General features: G+C 43.2%; 1 protein-coding gene across 3 annotated transcripts; it reads left to right on the top strand.

Annotated features, from left to right (window-relative positions):
• Window positions 1-2,243: 2,243 nt before the first annotated feature.
• Window positions 2,244-16,032, top strand: arhgef15b (Rho guanine nucleotide exchange factor 15b). Of its 3 annotated transcripts, none has more exons than XM_035148370.2 (16): window positions 2,244-2,536; window positions 6,189-6,717; window positions 7,967-8,941; window positions 9,060-9,108; window positions 9,330-9,385; window positions 9,904-10,178; window positions 10,497-10,657; window positions 10,866-11,018; window positions 11,477-11,606; window positions 12,280-12,354; window positions 12,697-12,789; window positions 12,880-13,034; window positions 14,048-14,218; window positions 14,332-14,417; window positions 14,505-14,609; window positions 15,015-16,032. In XM_035148370.2, the coding sequence occupies exons 2-16, from the start codon at window positions 6,291-6,293 to the stop codon at window positions 15,182-15,184; spliced, it is 3,081 nt and encodes a 1,026-aa protein (XP_035004261.2). In that variant the 5' UTR covers window positions 2,244-2,536; window positions 6,189-6,290; the 3' UTR covers window positions 15,185-16,032. The 3 variants fall into 3 exon arrangements, with proteins under 3 accessions (XP_035004261.2, XP_035004260.2, XP_035004258.2); XM_035148369.2 differs by having other exon boundaries at window positions 9,057-9,108; XM_035148367.2 differs by having other exon boundaries at window positions 9,054-9,108.
• The last annotated feature ends 6 nt before the right edge of the window (window positions 16,033-16,038 follow it).

Here is a 16,038-nt window from a genome sequence, read left to right as displayed (position 1 = left end):
AAAACTGTTGAACCACGACACAAATAAAGTGATCATAAACTGCAGCAAGTAAAAAGTGAGAAATGAATTCATAATTTTAGTTTTTAGGGGAAATTTGAGTCAGAATTATGATAAAAGGTCCAAAATCCAAATGATCAACTCCAACATAACAATTCTGTATTATAAGAAATGTAATGCAAATGTACATTCTTGGTCAGTAATCTCATATCTAACAACTAATATTTTTTACTTTGTATATTTACAACTAATATAATGATAATCTTTACATTTGCAGATCAAAATCATGACTTAGTGTAAAGTGCTTCATGAGACAGTCGATATTGTGAGTTATATTGTAAAAGTGGCGGCAAGTTCACATTGTGACAAAGTATAAGTCAAAATGATTAGATGTTTAACATGAGATGGAAAACATGTATGAGCTTCTAGATAAAAGTTATTAAAGTAATTCAATTAAGTGGAAAATTCAAAATGATTAGATGGAAAGTCAGTTAATGAGATCGACCATCTAAAACTTTGAATAAGTACACTCTAATGATGAGATTGTTTATTATTATTATTTTGAGAAAGTTGTGAGATAATCAGATTACAGTTAGATTTTTGATATAAAAAATAAATACAAATCTTGAATTGGCAGTTAAACTTAAATTTTAAACTCTGACTTGAGAGTATTTTTATTTTCAACATACCATAAATTACATATTTACAGAACAATAAAACCTGAGTAATCTTTTCTTCAGTTTTAACACTTCATGACTCAGCCACTAGATGGCGGTAGGAGATATCATTTAAACAGCGGTGATGGGCAGTGACGTAGAAGAAAAGCACCTGCTTCTATACACCTGTTGAACATGAAAACAAGCACAGTGATATTTTTATTTATTTAAAATGTATCTTTACTTACTATATCATGTGATTTTTATTTACAGGCACCAATCACCATATTAAAATGTGTCATAAAATATAATTGATCTCTATTTAATACTGATGAATAAAGACTTATATAATATGATACATCTGTAATATCAACAGTAAAATACATATTCAGGGTTTTGATGAGTTTACTTGATTGTCAGAAGTAAGAAGTTGTTGACTTTTACATTGAAGAGCCGGAAACTGCTACTGTTGTGATATTTTGTTCTTCAAAATAAAAGTCTCAATACAAGGCCTCATATCACCCTGATGTCACTAAAGCAAGTTTTCTTTTTGAGAACAGATTCAGAAACATTGACATACAATAATAAAAAAGATAAATCACGAGAGAATAAGAGAAAATACCTTTAAAGTAATTGGCACGACTTACAGAGCTCCTTCTCGTAACCATGAATCAATATGGTTTCGATCAATTGTGAATCTCATTCAAAAATATAAGGGAATAGAATTAAGGGTTCTAATCCTACATGTAAATCTGTCTACACATAACGTTTTTAGCTAATGGCACTGCAGCACTGTTGCACAAACCCTGTCTTATTTTTTATTTAAATCCCTCTTTAGTCACTTTTTATTCATTTCAATTATGTTTGTTTATTCCGTTCACGTACAATTTTCCAATACAGTAGTTACAGTACACACTTTGACGTTCTTCAAATCAAACTTCACAATGATGGAGTGGATTGAACTGGAAAAAGTCCACCAGAAAGAAAGATGAGTAATAACATATATTGTATTATAATTTATAGTATAACATGTAAAGTTAGGGTTCGTGTAAAGTTGTATTTATTCAACACATGTAATGAATACAACTTTACATGGCTCTGCAAATGTTTTGTATTATATAATAATAATTATAATGTAATAATATAACATGTGAAGCTGTAATTATTTGATATATTAAATAAATATAACTTTACAAGACTGAGTGCTGTGAAAGATGCCTACAAATTTAATCTTTTTTATGTTATGTATGTTATAACATATTCTAATATAGTTTACATTGTTTTTTGTACACTGCTATTGTCATTTAGATTCTAGGATTGTCTGTAAATGGATTTGTTTCTTGTGGGCTTTCATCTGCCAGACACCAGGGCTGAACTTCACCTCTGTAACATCAAGTTTATGTTTTATTCTTTCTTCTGTTCTTGTTTTTTTACCACAATAATTGTTTTTCCACAATATTATTTTCTGTCAAACCAGAGTATGAATCAGTGTTTTATTTTGAAATCATGTCTCCTCTCCTCGGCGCTGCTCTGGTTGGTCGCCTCCCTCCGGCCTCCTCCTCCCCTCTCCTCCCCTCTCCTCCCCTCCTGCCTCCCTTCTCCTCCCCTCTCACAGAGCCGGAGCACCGGGTAACAAAGGGGAGACGTCGGGGCAGGAGGGGGATGATGGCAGCTCCGCTCAGACTCAAACAATGAGACACTCACCGCGTCTCCTTCGTCTCGTGCATCATTTTAACATTCAGGCATAAACTTACTCTGACGTCGCTGGCAGATTTGAACCCGCAGCTTTCTCTCTTGGAAACACTAAACTACACAATGTTGGACCGCGGACACTAGAGCCGAATAGCTGAGGAGACACCAGCAGACATGTCTGAATAACACTGGTAAGTTTGATTTGCTTTCATTCATGTTTCAAGCGAGATGAGCGGATTATTGGTGGTTTCGTCCAGTGGAGTTTGGTTGAACTGGGATTGTTCGAGTCTGAAAGCACCTGTTCCCTTATGGGAAACCGCAGAAATACCTGTGAAAGCCGGTATAAGATTAAACTGACACTGTTATACTGTAAAGTCATTGTTATAAACTGCAGTGTTTTCTGTTATGTACAATATTATTTTACCTCTTTTAGCAGATTTTCCCATTCTACAGACCATATAAGAGATAGAAATACGATTATTATATACAAACATGTCCATGACACCAAACTCATGTTTATGAATATTTGTATTGCAAACACATACAGGTTAGACGACTACTGGAAGATTCATTGTGTGTCCAAGTTGTGATATTTACCTAGAACACAGTTTTCTAAGACAACCAATATATTTACAATGTGGTCCTCCAGTCAGATCTATGGGAAAGTGGGCTGCACCATTGTGTGCGTGTATATATATTTATGTGTGTGTGTGCGTTTTCTATTCCGACACACCTTTTCCGTCCCTGCTTCCTGGCCAGCGTGGAGCTTACAGGCACATCACATGTATCATAATGGTTGATGCAGCTCTCTTAAAGACCCCCTACCCATTTTACTTACACACACACTGACCCATTAGTATCCAGAGCAGATGGTAAACTGTACACACACACACACATGCATTGTGTTGATGGACCCCCTCTCAAAGCACTTAAGGATTGTTGTCGAGCTGCCCCGATTGGAGTGGCCCACTGACCCAGCCGGACTGTGACCAGTCCAGTCGACCGAAGGATGCAACTATTGAGCGAACCAGGTCGAAAAAGATGGTCGGACAAAAGACCTGAAGTCTGGTGGGGGCTGATTGAGAGAAAGTCAAGGGAGGACGGGGGAGTAAGTGTACTACATATCAGAATGTGTTGTGAGTGCTTTATCGGTGTACACACCCTCTTTTTAGGTTTATGTGTCACCTCGTGGACAATGATATAACCAGAGGGCCAAAACCAAAACCTTTACAAACCTACAACACCCACACACCCACACTGTGATACATCAGATGCACAGGTCGAAGTCGCTTTTATCAACTCCACTCATTTTTGATTCTGCTCAGTCCTGCTTTGTCGTGTTGTCATTATTTTGTACGTTTTGTTGGCCGCAAAAACAAAAATGTTTCCCCTCAGACTGAAACGTGACACCCAGTCTGTCTCTTTATTGTAAGGTCGGTGACTGTGCAGCAGCAGGAGCAGCAGGAGCGTCTCTTTTCAAACTGGTCCGACTCGCTGGTGCACTTTCTCAGAAACATACAGCTCCAGTCAAGTTAGATCAGGAACCCTGAAGCTTTTTGTTTACCTGCTGGTCTTTGGCTGTGTCACCGATCGTGTCTTTTACACGTGTTGTTTGGTGCGGTCGCCACTTCCTATGAAAATCCCAGGCACTGATATGAAAGACCTCTAAATGTGTCATACAGCAGTAAACCACTTTGTGAATGTCCTATTAAGGTGTGTTCTGCAGATTTGACTTGCAGGGGGGGCGTATTAAAAAAAGAGAAGGCAGCAGAGGCACTGATATCCCGACTTTTATTCAGATTTATTGATCAAGCTCCAAAAACACACAATCCTACAATTCCCACAATGCATTTCCAACTCCATCTTTCAGACCTTTGCTACTTATCAACTCCCTCCTCTGTCAAACTCCTCACCTCGAGTTTGAAGCTCTGATTTCCTGATGGCGGTTTCTCTCCGAGCTCTCGCTGAAATAGGTCCAAAATAGGTGGCGCTCCCCTTTTTAAGAGTCACTCAAATCAGTGCAGTATAACTGCTCTCTCATTTGTGCATGAGTCAGATGAGTAACCCTCGTTGGGTTTGATATTGCATCAGCTGTTGCACGCGCACACGCCACTAAAACATATGGTGAGAGGAATCTGCAGCGTGGACATTTGGTCGCCCAGAATGGAAAATGAATTTCATGTTACCATATTTCTTTTATTAGACATTTACAGGCGGAAGAAAAGAGTCTCAGTGTTGGTTTGACGGATTTGAGATGTGAGTGTGGCAGTTTGTCGAGGTTTAAGTTTGAAGGATTAAAGATTTGGCGGAAACGCAACACATCTGTAGACTGGCTGAAAACATCATTTAGTGTTTGCAAACAGAAATCACGTAATTGTGTATTCACGTATAGACTGTACATAAAGATGGACAACATAACAGCTCCTCAAAAGTGAAGCCAAAGCGTCTTGATGGCCCCCTGGTGGCTGGCTGTAGTACAGGTCATAAACCCTGCCTCCTCCGTGTTGATGGGTGGGACATTGACCAGACTCAAACGAAAAATGAAGGGTGTGTGTCGTTTAATGTAGTTCTGATTTTAATTAGTTATGTGATGCTATTAAAAACAGGGTGAAACGTCATGATTGACAGCTCAGACTGACTCATGATTGGTTGGGCCACTGCGCAGACTCTGGCTCCAAACGCACAAGATGGCAGCGTTCGTGTCCAGGATATTTTGGCTTCATTGCAGGATAGCGGGAGGAAGTGGAAACGTGTCGTCCATCTTTATAAATGATCTGTATGATCTGTACAACTTATGATCTGTACAGTCAGACTGGCTAAAGACAACACCTTGTACTGGTAGACAGAAATGACAGTGAGCTGACAGGGGAACTATTCCAATGCCAGATGTGAAGTGACAAAGTTCGAGCTCGACACTTGTGATTGGCTCCACCAGGACAGGTAAACCTGCTCACAATCAAACGGACAGGGGTGAAAACAAAACCTGCTCAGCAACAATTTGAACAAACAGTATAAGGAGTTAATGAGCAAGTGTCTGAGAGGTAAAACAAAGCGATTGAGCTGATTCAACCAGTCAGGGGAACAGTGGACAGGGTGGAGCGGGTGGTTCTTACTGTTACTGTACATCTGTATTTCTGTATTGAGATAGTGGTTACGTATTAATACCATTAATCACATCCGACCATTCAAACCTGTGTTACACACGAATCGAGAGCAAACAGATGAAGATGTTCTGATACATCTGACACATCTCAGCCTTGAAGGCAGTAAATGAAGAAACCAAGTTGTGTGTTTGAGCTCTGATCATTAGAAAACATGTTGAGAAGTCGCAGAGAGATTTCAGGGACTGAGAGGAATTCCCCTTTCGTCATCTTTCAGTGCTGTAAACCAATGACTTTCAGCCACTCATCTGGTTTCACATTACCCCCTGTTGTATGATGTGAACACGTAATCTAATAAGGAAGGACTGGGCTCTTTAAATGGGCAAAGTTCATTTTGCTCAGAGGGCTTACAGAGGGATTTGTCGACTGTGAGTCTCACAGTCTGATCTTGGGAACGTATGAACACACTGAAATTGTGTTGTGCTTATTGCCTTGTAGCAGATGTTTGCTTCAGCTACAGAAAATAACTATAATTACAGTGAACCATGTAACGCAAGAGGCCACGAGCCGGAAAGTTTGAGAACTATGACACGTGGACCTTGAAACTTAAACTTTCAGCCTAACCAGGGAACTTAAATGCATGTTCATCATAATAATAATTAGCTTTAATTGTATAACACAAGTTAGAAGTTGCTTCACAAGAGGATAAAAGCATCAACTTTCTTTTCTCTTTCTTCATCAGGTGGCGATGACACTAACACTGACCTTTGCCCTCGAAGCCTGACCTCTGATTGGTCAGGGCTGAGTGAAACACACCGTAAGAGAAGACCACCCTCCAGCTACGATGTCGGTCCAGGAAGCGTCCCGGAGTCAGACGCTGCCTGCAACCCTCAAACCCGAGGCCAAGCAAAGACCAGAGATCCCCCCGAAGCCCTCAACTCAAACCGGCTCCCCACCTCTGGGAGACAGAGGCGACTGTACGAGCATTTCCTCTGGGAAAGTCAAAAGGATTGTAAACAAGTTCAGCAGGCAGGACTCTGAGTCAGAGGAAGCAGAAGAACGACCCGCCAACGGTACCTCGGAGGTCACACCGAGCAAGCGGCTCAAGAGGCCGCCGACAATAAAGCCCAAACCAGGCCGCAGCAGCCTGCAGCTTCAGATAAAGGAAGAGCAGGCTCCTCCGCTGCCTATGAAGAGGAGTCGCATCCTGCAGAAACCGACGAAGAGCGTGGGAGGAGACGAGGGCATCAGCGTGGAGGGAGGTCGATCAGGTACAGTGAGTTTCACAGATGTCAGACTGAATGTAGTTTTGCATCAAGATTGATTTCCGTTGATAAAACTGAAAGGAAAAACTAGATCTTGAAAGTACGTGAGGGCTAAATTTAGAGGACTGTCAGTGTTTTTCAGAGATGGGTGTGGTGCCGCTGGCTGATTGACAGCCATTAACAGGTTCTGCCGGTCAGCTGATTACCTGAGCGCACACACACACACACACACACGTTTGTGCATGTGTGTGTGTACCTGTGTCTTTGTGAGGATCAGTTTGTCCTTTTCTGGTTAAGTTTTCCGTTTTCAGGGTTCAGAGCAGAAATGGGTTTGTTGCTTGGTGATTATACAGCATATATAGATGTCATATAAATCACATTAAACACTTAGACATTCTTTCAGTTTCAGTCTGTATAATATAGGATGTTCCTCAATATGTCAAACTGATCAACCCCATGCAGGCTCCAGAAAAGAGGAAACCCAAGAAGTGACATTTTATTGTTTGCGTGTAAATATTTAAATAAATAAATACTTCTTAGTAACGCATGTTATCACTTCCTTGTTTTGTTTTTTTGTCCGAAACAGAAAGCATTTCAGCAGGCCTTTTATTTGCCAATATATATTGATTTTTAAAATAATATTATACTTATTGAGGTACAGCTGCAACAAACGCATATATTGACTATAGTTTGACTAATGAATTACTGATATAGACTTAAAATTTAAATATAATGGTGAAACACGCTGATCCCACTTTCAAGGGTCAAGTGGCCTTTTAAACTCACTTAAAAATGTCTGAAAGGCTAAATCTGATTTATATCCATGTACAACTCTATTTTAAAAGTTTCAAAAACACTCCAGAATAATCTGTGTTTGGTTGAACTATGTTGTTCAAAATATATTTGTACTGACAAACAGAGAAATTGTTAGACATTTAGTTCAGCTCCACCTCGTCCATTTCCTCTCGTCAATACTGGATCTTTCCTTTTCAATGATCCAAACTTTCCATGAATATTTAAAGACACATTACGCGTTGTATAGTGAAGAACTGCTGACTCGACAGTCCAGCATGTGGCGTAACAGCAGATGTTGTAAAAAGGGGGCTCTTAATCAAAGTGAGCTGTTCTGTCTGGAGACGCACGCGTAAGAAAAAAGTGGGCAGGAAACTTATAGGAACAAGAGGAAGAAGTCAAATTCATTTTGTCCCCTTTTCATTTCAATGCAGCTGATGTGTGTTGCCTTTTTTCAATGCAGCGCCTGATGGAAAGGAGGTGGATTTGCAGCTGATTGGAGGAGGTGAAGCGGAGGCGGCGCACAGCCCGGACACGCCTCTCAGTCCCTGCTGTGACCTGAGCTGCGGCTGCGTGTGCCACCGCCAGTGGCCTGGCATGAAACTGGTATGGGTGCCCGTGGAAGTGGATGACGGTGGGGAGGAGGTTGAAGGCGGGGAGGAGGATGAGACTGATGTGGAGGAGCAGACGGGGGAGGATGGGGACGAGTATGAGGAGATAGAGCTGGATGGGGGCGGTCAGGACGGGGACGGGTTTTCTGAGCCCGATGAGACCGACATGCAAAAACAAGAGAAGTCGAAGTTCAACCAGTCTTTGGACGTTTTGATCGCCGATGGTCACAGGCGGCGGTCGGACCCCGGGCCCCACAGTGTCCTCACCTCTCTCGCTGTCACTCGCTCTCAGTCTCCGCCTGTTCCCCCAAAACGAACTAACTCGCCCCCAGTCCACCAAAGACCTCTGCAAGAAGAAGAAGACAATATTTACGAGGCCACGCTTCCATTTTTCAACCCTGCTCCTAAAAAGACAGCACCTGCGTGCAAGGAACTGGATATTCCTCTTATCAAGGTACGCAAACCGGCGCGTCGATCTAAACTGTCCTACAGCACCTCAGACCCTACATCCGAGTTTCAGATGAAGGCTGAACCCTTCTCGAGCCCGAAAGACTTGCCGCCCGCCATCCCACCGAGGATGCCTGTGATTCCAGACATCCGCTGCCTCTCGCCGTTGCACCGAGGCGGGATTCCTCTCCCACAGCCCACCCTGGAGGAGTGGCGGGCCCTGCGACCTTCATCGCCCTGCGGCTCCGCTGCCAGCGGCCTGAGCCCCCAACGAGCCATCACACCGCCCCTGCAGCCTCACAGAGCCCCGCCACCGCCACCAAAGGCAGACCCCCGGAGGCTCAGCAGCGCCTCGATGCAGTCCCTCGCGCCGAAGAGAGGTTTGTTCCGAACAAACAGTTTTATCCTCGCCTGAGATGAGAATGTGAATGATTCACAAATTCAATTTTCTGTGTAATTGAAAGCGAGGACGTGATTTACTTTTCTTTTAAGAAGCAGAGGAGAATGGAGGAAATGAAGGAGATAAAGACGACCTAATGGAAGAGCTGTGAGTTTTAAGACCTTTCATTTTTAACAAGATGAAGCTAACTGAAATAGATAAAGATAGAACATATTCAGGTTTTCATGGTTTGGGTGTTTTTATGGAATCTGTCGATAATAAGAAAAATATATAATTTGACTAGTCATGTTTTGTGTGTATGGAGGAATAGATAACTGTCTGATTCACTCTCTGATCCCTTTGTCCTCTGTCCTTACTTCCTGTTTCAGGAACAGCTCCTTTAGGAGGGAGTCTTTGTTCAGCTGGCAGTCCCGTCTGCAGGATGGTAAGACTGACACACAGCTCACAGTAAACAAGGAATGACTTAAACATGCACTGTACTGAGTCAGGACTTGGATGTTGGACATGTTATTGGCCGCTCTGTGTAAATTGCGGCCCCTGATTTAGAAATATCCCAGTTCCATCACAACAAACAGAACATAAAAAGTCAGCGAAAGCACCACGTGTAATGTCAGTGAACGCAACATTATAATTTAGCTTTAATGTTTGTGTGTAACTCTCTGGTTTCTTTGCACGTTTAGGGGTTAATGTTTAGTCTACACTTCTATACTGCAACCAAACATACTATGGACTACGTACAGCTGGTAGAGTTTGAACCATTGGTAGTAAACCAGTAACTCAGTGAGCAATTCAATATTTAACCCGCTGCTCCAGTTCAGAGCAAAGGGACTCATGTCTGTGATTGGCTTAAACATATCAGTAAAACATGTCTGTATCATGCATTGAGGACAACACGTGTCCCGGCTCCATGCTGAACCTCTTTATGTTCCTTGCTTCTCTCAGAGCCTCTTTACCAAACATACCGCGCCAGTGTCATCAAGAAGGAGATCCGACGGCAGACCGTTTGCCGTAACATCAGTAAGACCAGCGTGGACTTTGCCATGGATGTGTCGGCCCGTCGCTCCGGGACCGGTGCCGGAGCCGTGGCAGGAAGCGGACCCCCCAGGGGCAGCCCTGTGGCCACGCCCCATCAGAGCACTCTGTGGCAGGACCTCCCGGCTGTGAGGGACAGCGGCGTGTTGGAGCAACTCACCCCCGAGCAGTGCAAGTACCAGGAGGTGAGATGGGGGAGGGGCGGAGGCTAATGTACAGAGGAGCGATCCCATCAAGAAAAAATCAATGAGGCAGCGAGGAGAGAAACTCGAGATGCAGTATAGTTATAATGAAAGTTGTCAATCACATCTTAAAGTAATAATGTGGAGCTTTTATGAGTTAAGCTCCATTCTCCCTCACTGTATCACTCGCATTATATTGATTTGCCCCATATGAAGTTCATGAAAGCTTTTACAGTCACATTTCTGACTTTGCAACCTGAGAACCGATTCCCCCAAAAAAAAACTAACCACTGACTTTTCCACCCTCTGTTTTCCTGGCAGAGCATGTTTGAGGTCCTGACGTCGGAGACCTCGTACCTCCGATCCCTGCGAGTCCTGATCGAACACTTCCTGGACAGCCGCGAGCTGGAGGACACGATGATCATCCGGGACAAAAAGACTCTGTTCTCCAACATCCTGAAGGTCAGAGAGGTCAGCGAGAGGTGAGAGACGGCAGAAGGAAGGAAAAGGGGAAATAAGGGGATGATTAATGACTTTGAGCCACCGGGAGGTCATTCGGCGTTTGTGATGAGTCATTTGCTGACTCTAGGCCATGTGGTGGTCAGGAAAAAGTTATGACAATAAAAGCTGCTACTACTACGAGACAATTCCACGAGTTAAACAGATTTTTCTGTTGGTCTGACTCCACAGGTTCCTGAAAGACCTGGAGGAGCGCATATTCGAGGACCTGGTCTTCCCCGACATTTGTGACATCATCCACTACCACGCCCAACACAAGTTCCCCGCCTACATCGACTACGTTCGCAACCAGATCTACCAAGAAAAGACCTTCACTGCCCTCATGTAAGAAGCAGCACTGTGTAACTGTTGCCACAAGCTTCAAATCTCTAAAATGTCACTTTTCTCACCAATTTGAGATTCATAAGATGATTGTTTTTAGCTTAATTGTCCAGGAATTCAGCATTTTTCCCTCACATCATATTGCAGATGGCAGGAAAGCTCGTCACTATTTATCTATGTATGTATTTATGGTTTATTTGTTAGGAACAGACACACTGTACATAGACAAACTGAAAACAGCTGTCTGATGCGAGTATAATAGGGTTTATCTGAAAATATAGGGTAAAAAAAGAGGGATAAAAGTTAGAGAAAGATAAAACAGAGGAATAAAAAGGTGACATAGAATAAAGCACACATATAAACAGGCTAGGGAGACTAAGTTTTATCCTGTTGCATAAGAATAGGAACAGTTCAGCTGCCTTGCATGTGGCATTAATCTGTGCATTTATGTTCGTCTACAGGAAGAACAACGTGGCGTTTGCCAGTGTCATCACTCGTCTCCAGGAGTCGCCGCAGTGCCAGCGGCTGCCCTTCATGTCCTTTCTGCTGCTGCCCTTCCAGCGGATAACGCGAATCAAAATGCTCACGGAGGTGGGTTTAAGATGATAAGTTGATAATGTATAAGTATTAAAAGCAGGGGCATATTTATACACACACCACTTTGATTATTGCTTATTCTGAGTTTGACCTAATTACTGTTTACATGACACCTTATTCAGACTTTTGTTAATGGGGTTAATATCCGAATATTGGTGTCCATGGAAACGTTTGTAGCGTTTCAAGTGCTTGTTTGATTTTAGCATTAAAATGACTACGTGATGTTATTTAGACTGAAATGTCTGAATACGTTCATGGTTTGTAGTCAGTACCTTTTCACCACAGAGGAAGAAACTGGTTTGATGGTGGAAAACGAAGGTCGGTGTCATGGAAATGTGAGTGGAGCGTGACTACTATGCAGTTGGCCTTTGCAACCTTTAAATACTTCTCTAAACAGAGGTCTGCAGAATATTTAGTATACTTGACCCGGAGCTTTTGTCAGGCAGTAGTCTGAGTCCATCAGAGTGTGGCGCTGTGTGGAATTTCCTCATTCCAACACAATCTATCCCGCCGCCGCCTCTTGACTGACAAGCAAACACTCTGACACGCCTCGCCTCGACCTCATGACCTCTTTTTATCTATTTATTTTTCAAACGTAGATGGAAAAAATGCGTCCCATTGATGCTGTTTGTCCATCGCAGAATTTGAAAGTAGTTTGTCGTTGCAGAACATCGTGAAGAGGACAAAGGAGGGGACGAAAGAGGAGGAGACTGCCTCCAAGGCTTTGGATTCCATGTCGAAGGTAAACGTCCCTCACTCCTCACCCTCCTCCTCTGATCACAGGTCCATGTGTTTAACTGCTGCACACGCCTCAGGAAATTTGACGTCAGCCTTTGTCTGCGTGAAGGATTTCCTATTGAACGAGCGCTGCAGTGACAGTGACTCATTCGTGTCAGTGGGGACAATGGCAGTTAGAGCCTGATTTTCCTCAAAAGAGTGAATGAACCTGATACTCCCTGCGAGACACACAGTATTATATAATGGCAGCTGGAGGCAACATGAGGTGTGGAAAGATACTGACATTCTTGACGCTGACGCATGCCGCTGTTATTTGATCATTTTGTTTTTTTTCCTTCGCTCAAAGATCATCATCGAGTGCAACACTCAGGTGGGAAAGATGAGAGAGATGGAGGAGCTGATCCACGTCTCTCAGACACTGGAGTTTGACAAGCTCAAGGTAAACTCGGGCGACGGTAAATACGTAGATTTTCGCCGGACTTGAAGTAAAGAAGTTAACGTTTCTGTCCGTGGCCTCTGCCGTCGTCAGGCCATCCCGATCATCTCTCAAACTCGATTCCTGGAGAAGAAGGGAGAGCTGCAGGAGATGTCCAAAGGTGGAACTCTGTTCAACATGAGGGCCAAGTTCATTCCCGTCTACCTCTTCCTCTTCAACGACCTGCTTGTCATTGCTGCCAAGAAGGGGTGAGGCAGGATCGTGTGGTGTTTGAACACCGATAAGAAAAATAAACATTGCCACAGTAATAAACCGCAAGAGAGCGGGGCCGAGTGATACCAACATGTTCTCAATACTTCTATCAATAATAATTATTATTATAATAAACTTTATTTATATAGCACCTTTCAAAACACACAAGGTGCTGTACAAGTTAAAAATAAAGAATTGAAGGCAAACAATAGGAGCAATAGGAGGAGAGAGTAAAAACAAGATCACATAAAACATAGAATAATTCAAATAGATATCTGATTTGAAAAATGATTTAGTCGCTTTACAAAGATATGTTTTCAGGTTTTTAATTCACTTTATAGACACAATTTCTCAAAGTATGAGTCTCTATGTGAATCAAATCTTATTAAATCCATTACCGACCATCTTCTTTATCGCATTATATTGTCACAAACAGTAATTTACTAACTTCATTCAGGCATCTCAATCTGCTCTAGTGCCCTAAACAATCAGCTGCTTTGCATGTAAGTAATGAGACAGAGTTGACTATGAAAGTGAAAGTAAACCTCGTTCCAGCATCTTCTGGAAAACAGCACATATTATTATTATAAGCCACAATAAATCATAGCTTATAATTAACCTTGTGACTCATCTCCCTCTTCAGTTGTTATGTCATATTGGCCCAGTAGAAATGAGATAGGGTGAGATTCCCCGCTGTCTCTTTTTAATGAGCTGTCATGAAGCCACTTCAACAATGATGAATGTGACCATCACAACAGGGGGTCAAATTACCCCACACTTCCTCACAGGGAGCAGGAAGTGGTGGGTGAGGGGAACTGAGAATGACAGAGGAGCGGAATTTTAATGTGGTACTGATGCCACATAGAAGAAACACCAAAACGAATGCAACGTGCCTGTTATATGAAATACAGCAGTATCTCCTAAAGCTTCTACCCATCAGGGAAAGTGATGAAGAATCCCTTCAGCAGCTTCAGGAGCACTAACCTTTGACTTATCTTTTCTTTACCAGTGCGGAGCGTTTTGTGGTTCTCGACTACGCCCACCGCTCTCTGGTGCAGTTGCAGCCTATGGATGAAGGCGGGAGCGGCAGCGGCGGCCCCTACGACCACTGCTTCAATCTCACCCTGCTGGAAAACCACCAGGGGCGAATGATGGAGCGACTCTTCAAAGCGCCCTCCCAGTGAGTTGTTAACAGAACACGAGCCTCATTTTGCAACATAGAGAGAAGCGTGGAATTGTTGTCATAACATGTTTCGAGACGCGTGACACATTCGACCCGTTTTTCGTCAACAGGTCAGACATGCACAGGTGGATGGCGGCTTTCCCAAACCCCACCAAAACGGCCACCGATGAAGACGAAGTGATTTATGAAGACTGGGGTGAGGAAGCACAAACGCAAGCACAAAAAAGTGAAGCATCTATCTACGCTATAGTTTTTTGAGATTCCGTGCGTTTGTGTGTGTCAGACTGTCCACAGGTGCAGTGTGTGGAGCAGTACATCGCCCAGCAGGCGGACGAGCTCACCCTGGAGCCCACTGAGATCGTCAACATCATCCGCAAAACCAACGAAGGTAAGAAAGTGTGGGAACTCCCGAGACAGAGGAAGAGTCGTTTATTTATTTATGTGTAGCAGAGGAAAGCTGGTCTTATAAATCTCAGCAAGATCATCAAATCACCACACTATTTTTCTATTTCTATTTATCAGTGTAAAATGCAGTAGAGTCAGGGTTCCTATTAAAATAGTCAAATTGACTGAAGTGATTTTGTATCATTAACATGACCCCTCTCTTTACTCTGCTCGTTTAAACACCCTGATCCTCAAAACTGCGTCAATCCTCCACCCTCCACCTTAGCAGTTTATTGATTTGTTTTGACTTTCTTGCATGAACGATACAGACACCTCCAATCTTCCCCTATTTGTTGTTCTCCTCCCTCCCTCTCCTCTCCTCTCTTGCTTCTCCTCTCTTTTCTCTCAGGCTGGTACGAAGGCAGCCGCCTGTCAGACGGGCAGAAGGGCTGGTTCCCCGTGGGAAACGTCATAGAGATCACCAACGAGCACGTGCGGAGGCGAAACCTCCGAGAACGCTACAGGGTCATTCAGGCTGCGAGCACGGTCTCCAACACCAAGGCCCGCACCATCACTTAAAATGGACGTTAACGCTGTACAAAGATTATTCAGGGGCTTTTATTGGTTTTAAGTGTGTTTCTATCACCCGGGAAATGAAAGAGGAAAGGGCGACGTCACAAAAGACATGCAATCATCATTTATTTATACTACCAGTGTGTGCGCCTGTGTGTGCGCCTGTGCTTTTAAGCACCTGGGAACTTGACGTAAATCATTTATCACTGATGCTCCAAGCAACTATGTGGTATGTGCATGTTTGCATTCAATAACTGAGACCAGCCTCTTCTTGCGAGCATGCACGGTAGCCCTGCACCAACCTCGTGCACGGCTGCCAAACAGCCGAACCGACGTGCTAATCATTCCGGCAATAGCTCGCACAAAAGTCAAACCTGCTGCAGAGAAAAGAGACGGGCGTTCCTGTAAAAAATAATAACTCACATGCATACCCGAGTTAAATCCTTCTCATTCCTGTCACGCATGACAACACGTCAGCTGTCAGCGAGAATCTAAGATGTGACACATTCTGTGATTGGATATGAAAGATTGGAGATTGACTGCTGGAGAATCTAGTCAATAAATCAAAAACTACAAACCCCAGACTTCTGTCGAGCACGAGAGCTTTGGACATGCATGTGAATGGTAGCTGAGCTGTAGATGTTTTTCCTGTTTCAGGAGCCGTCGCTGTTGATGAGCACGTTAGCTTGTGCCACTGTCCGTTGTGGAGTAATGCTGCAGCTCCACCTGCAGTGAGGAGTTTGTATTATTTATGTATTAACTGTAAATGTACAATATGTTGTAAATAATGAGTGGGGGATTCTTTTCCTTCGAAAAACACTTGCAGTGCTTTTAATAAAAACCTTTTAGCTACAGTCTGT

Source organism: Hippoglossus stenolepis, chromosome 23, assembly GCF_022539355.2.
Source record: "Hippoglossus stenolepis isolate QCI-W04-F060 chromosome 23, HSTE1.2, whole genome shotgun sequence".
In the NCBI taxonomy this organism is placed as follows: domain Eukaryota; kingdom Metazoa; phylum Chordata; class Actinopteri; order Pleuronectiformes; family Pleuronectidae; genus Hippoglossus; species Hippoglossus stenolepis.
Note: the sequence above shows the minus strand (reverse complement) of the source record. Positions and strands in the feature narration are given on the sequence as shown.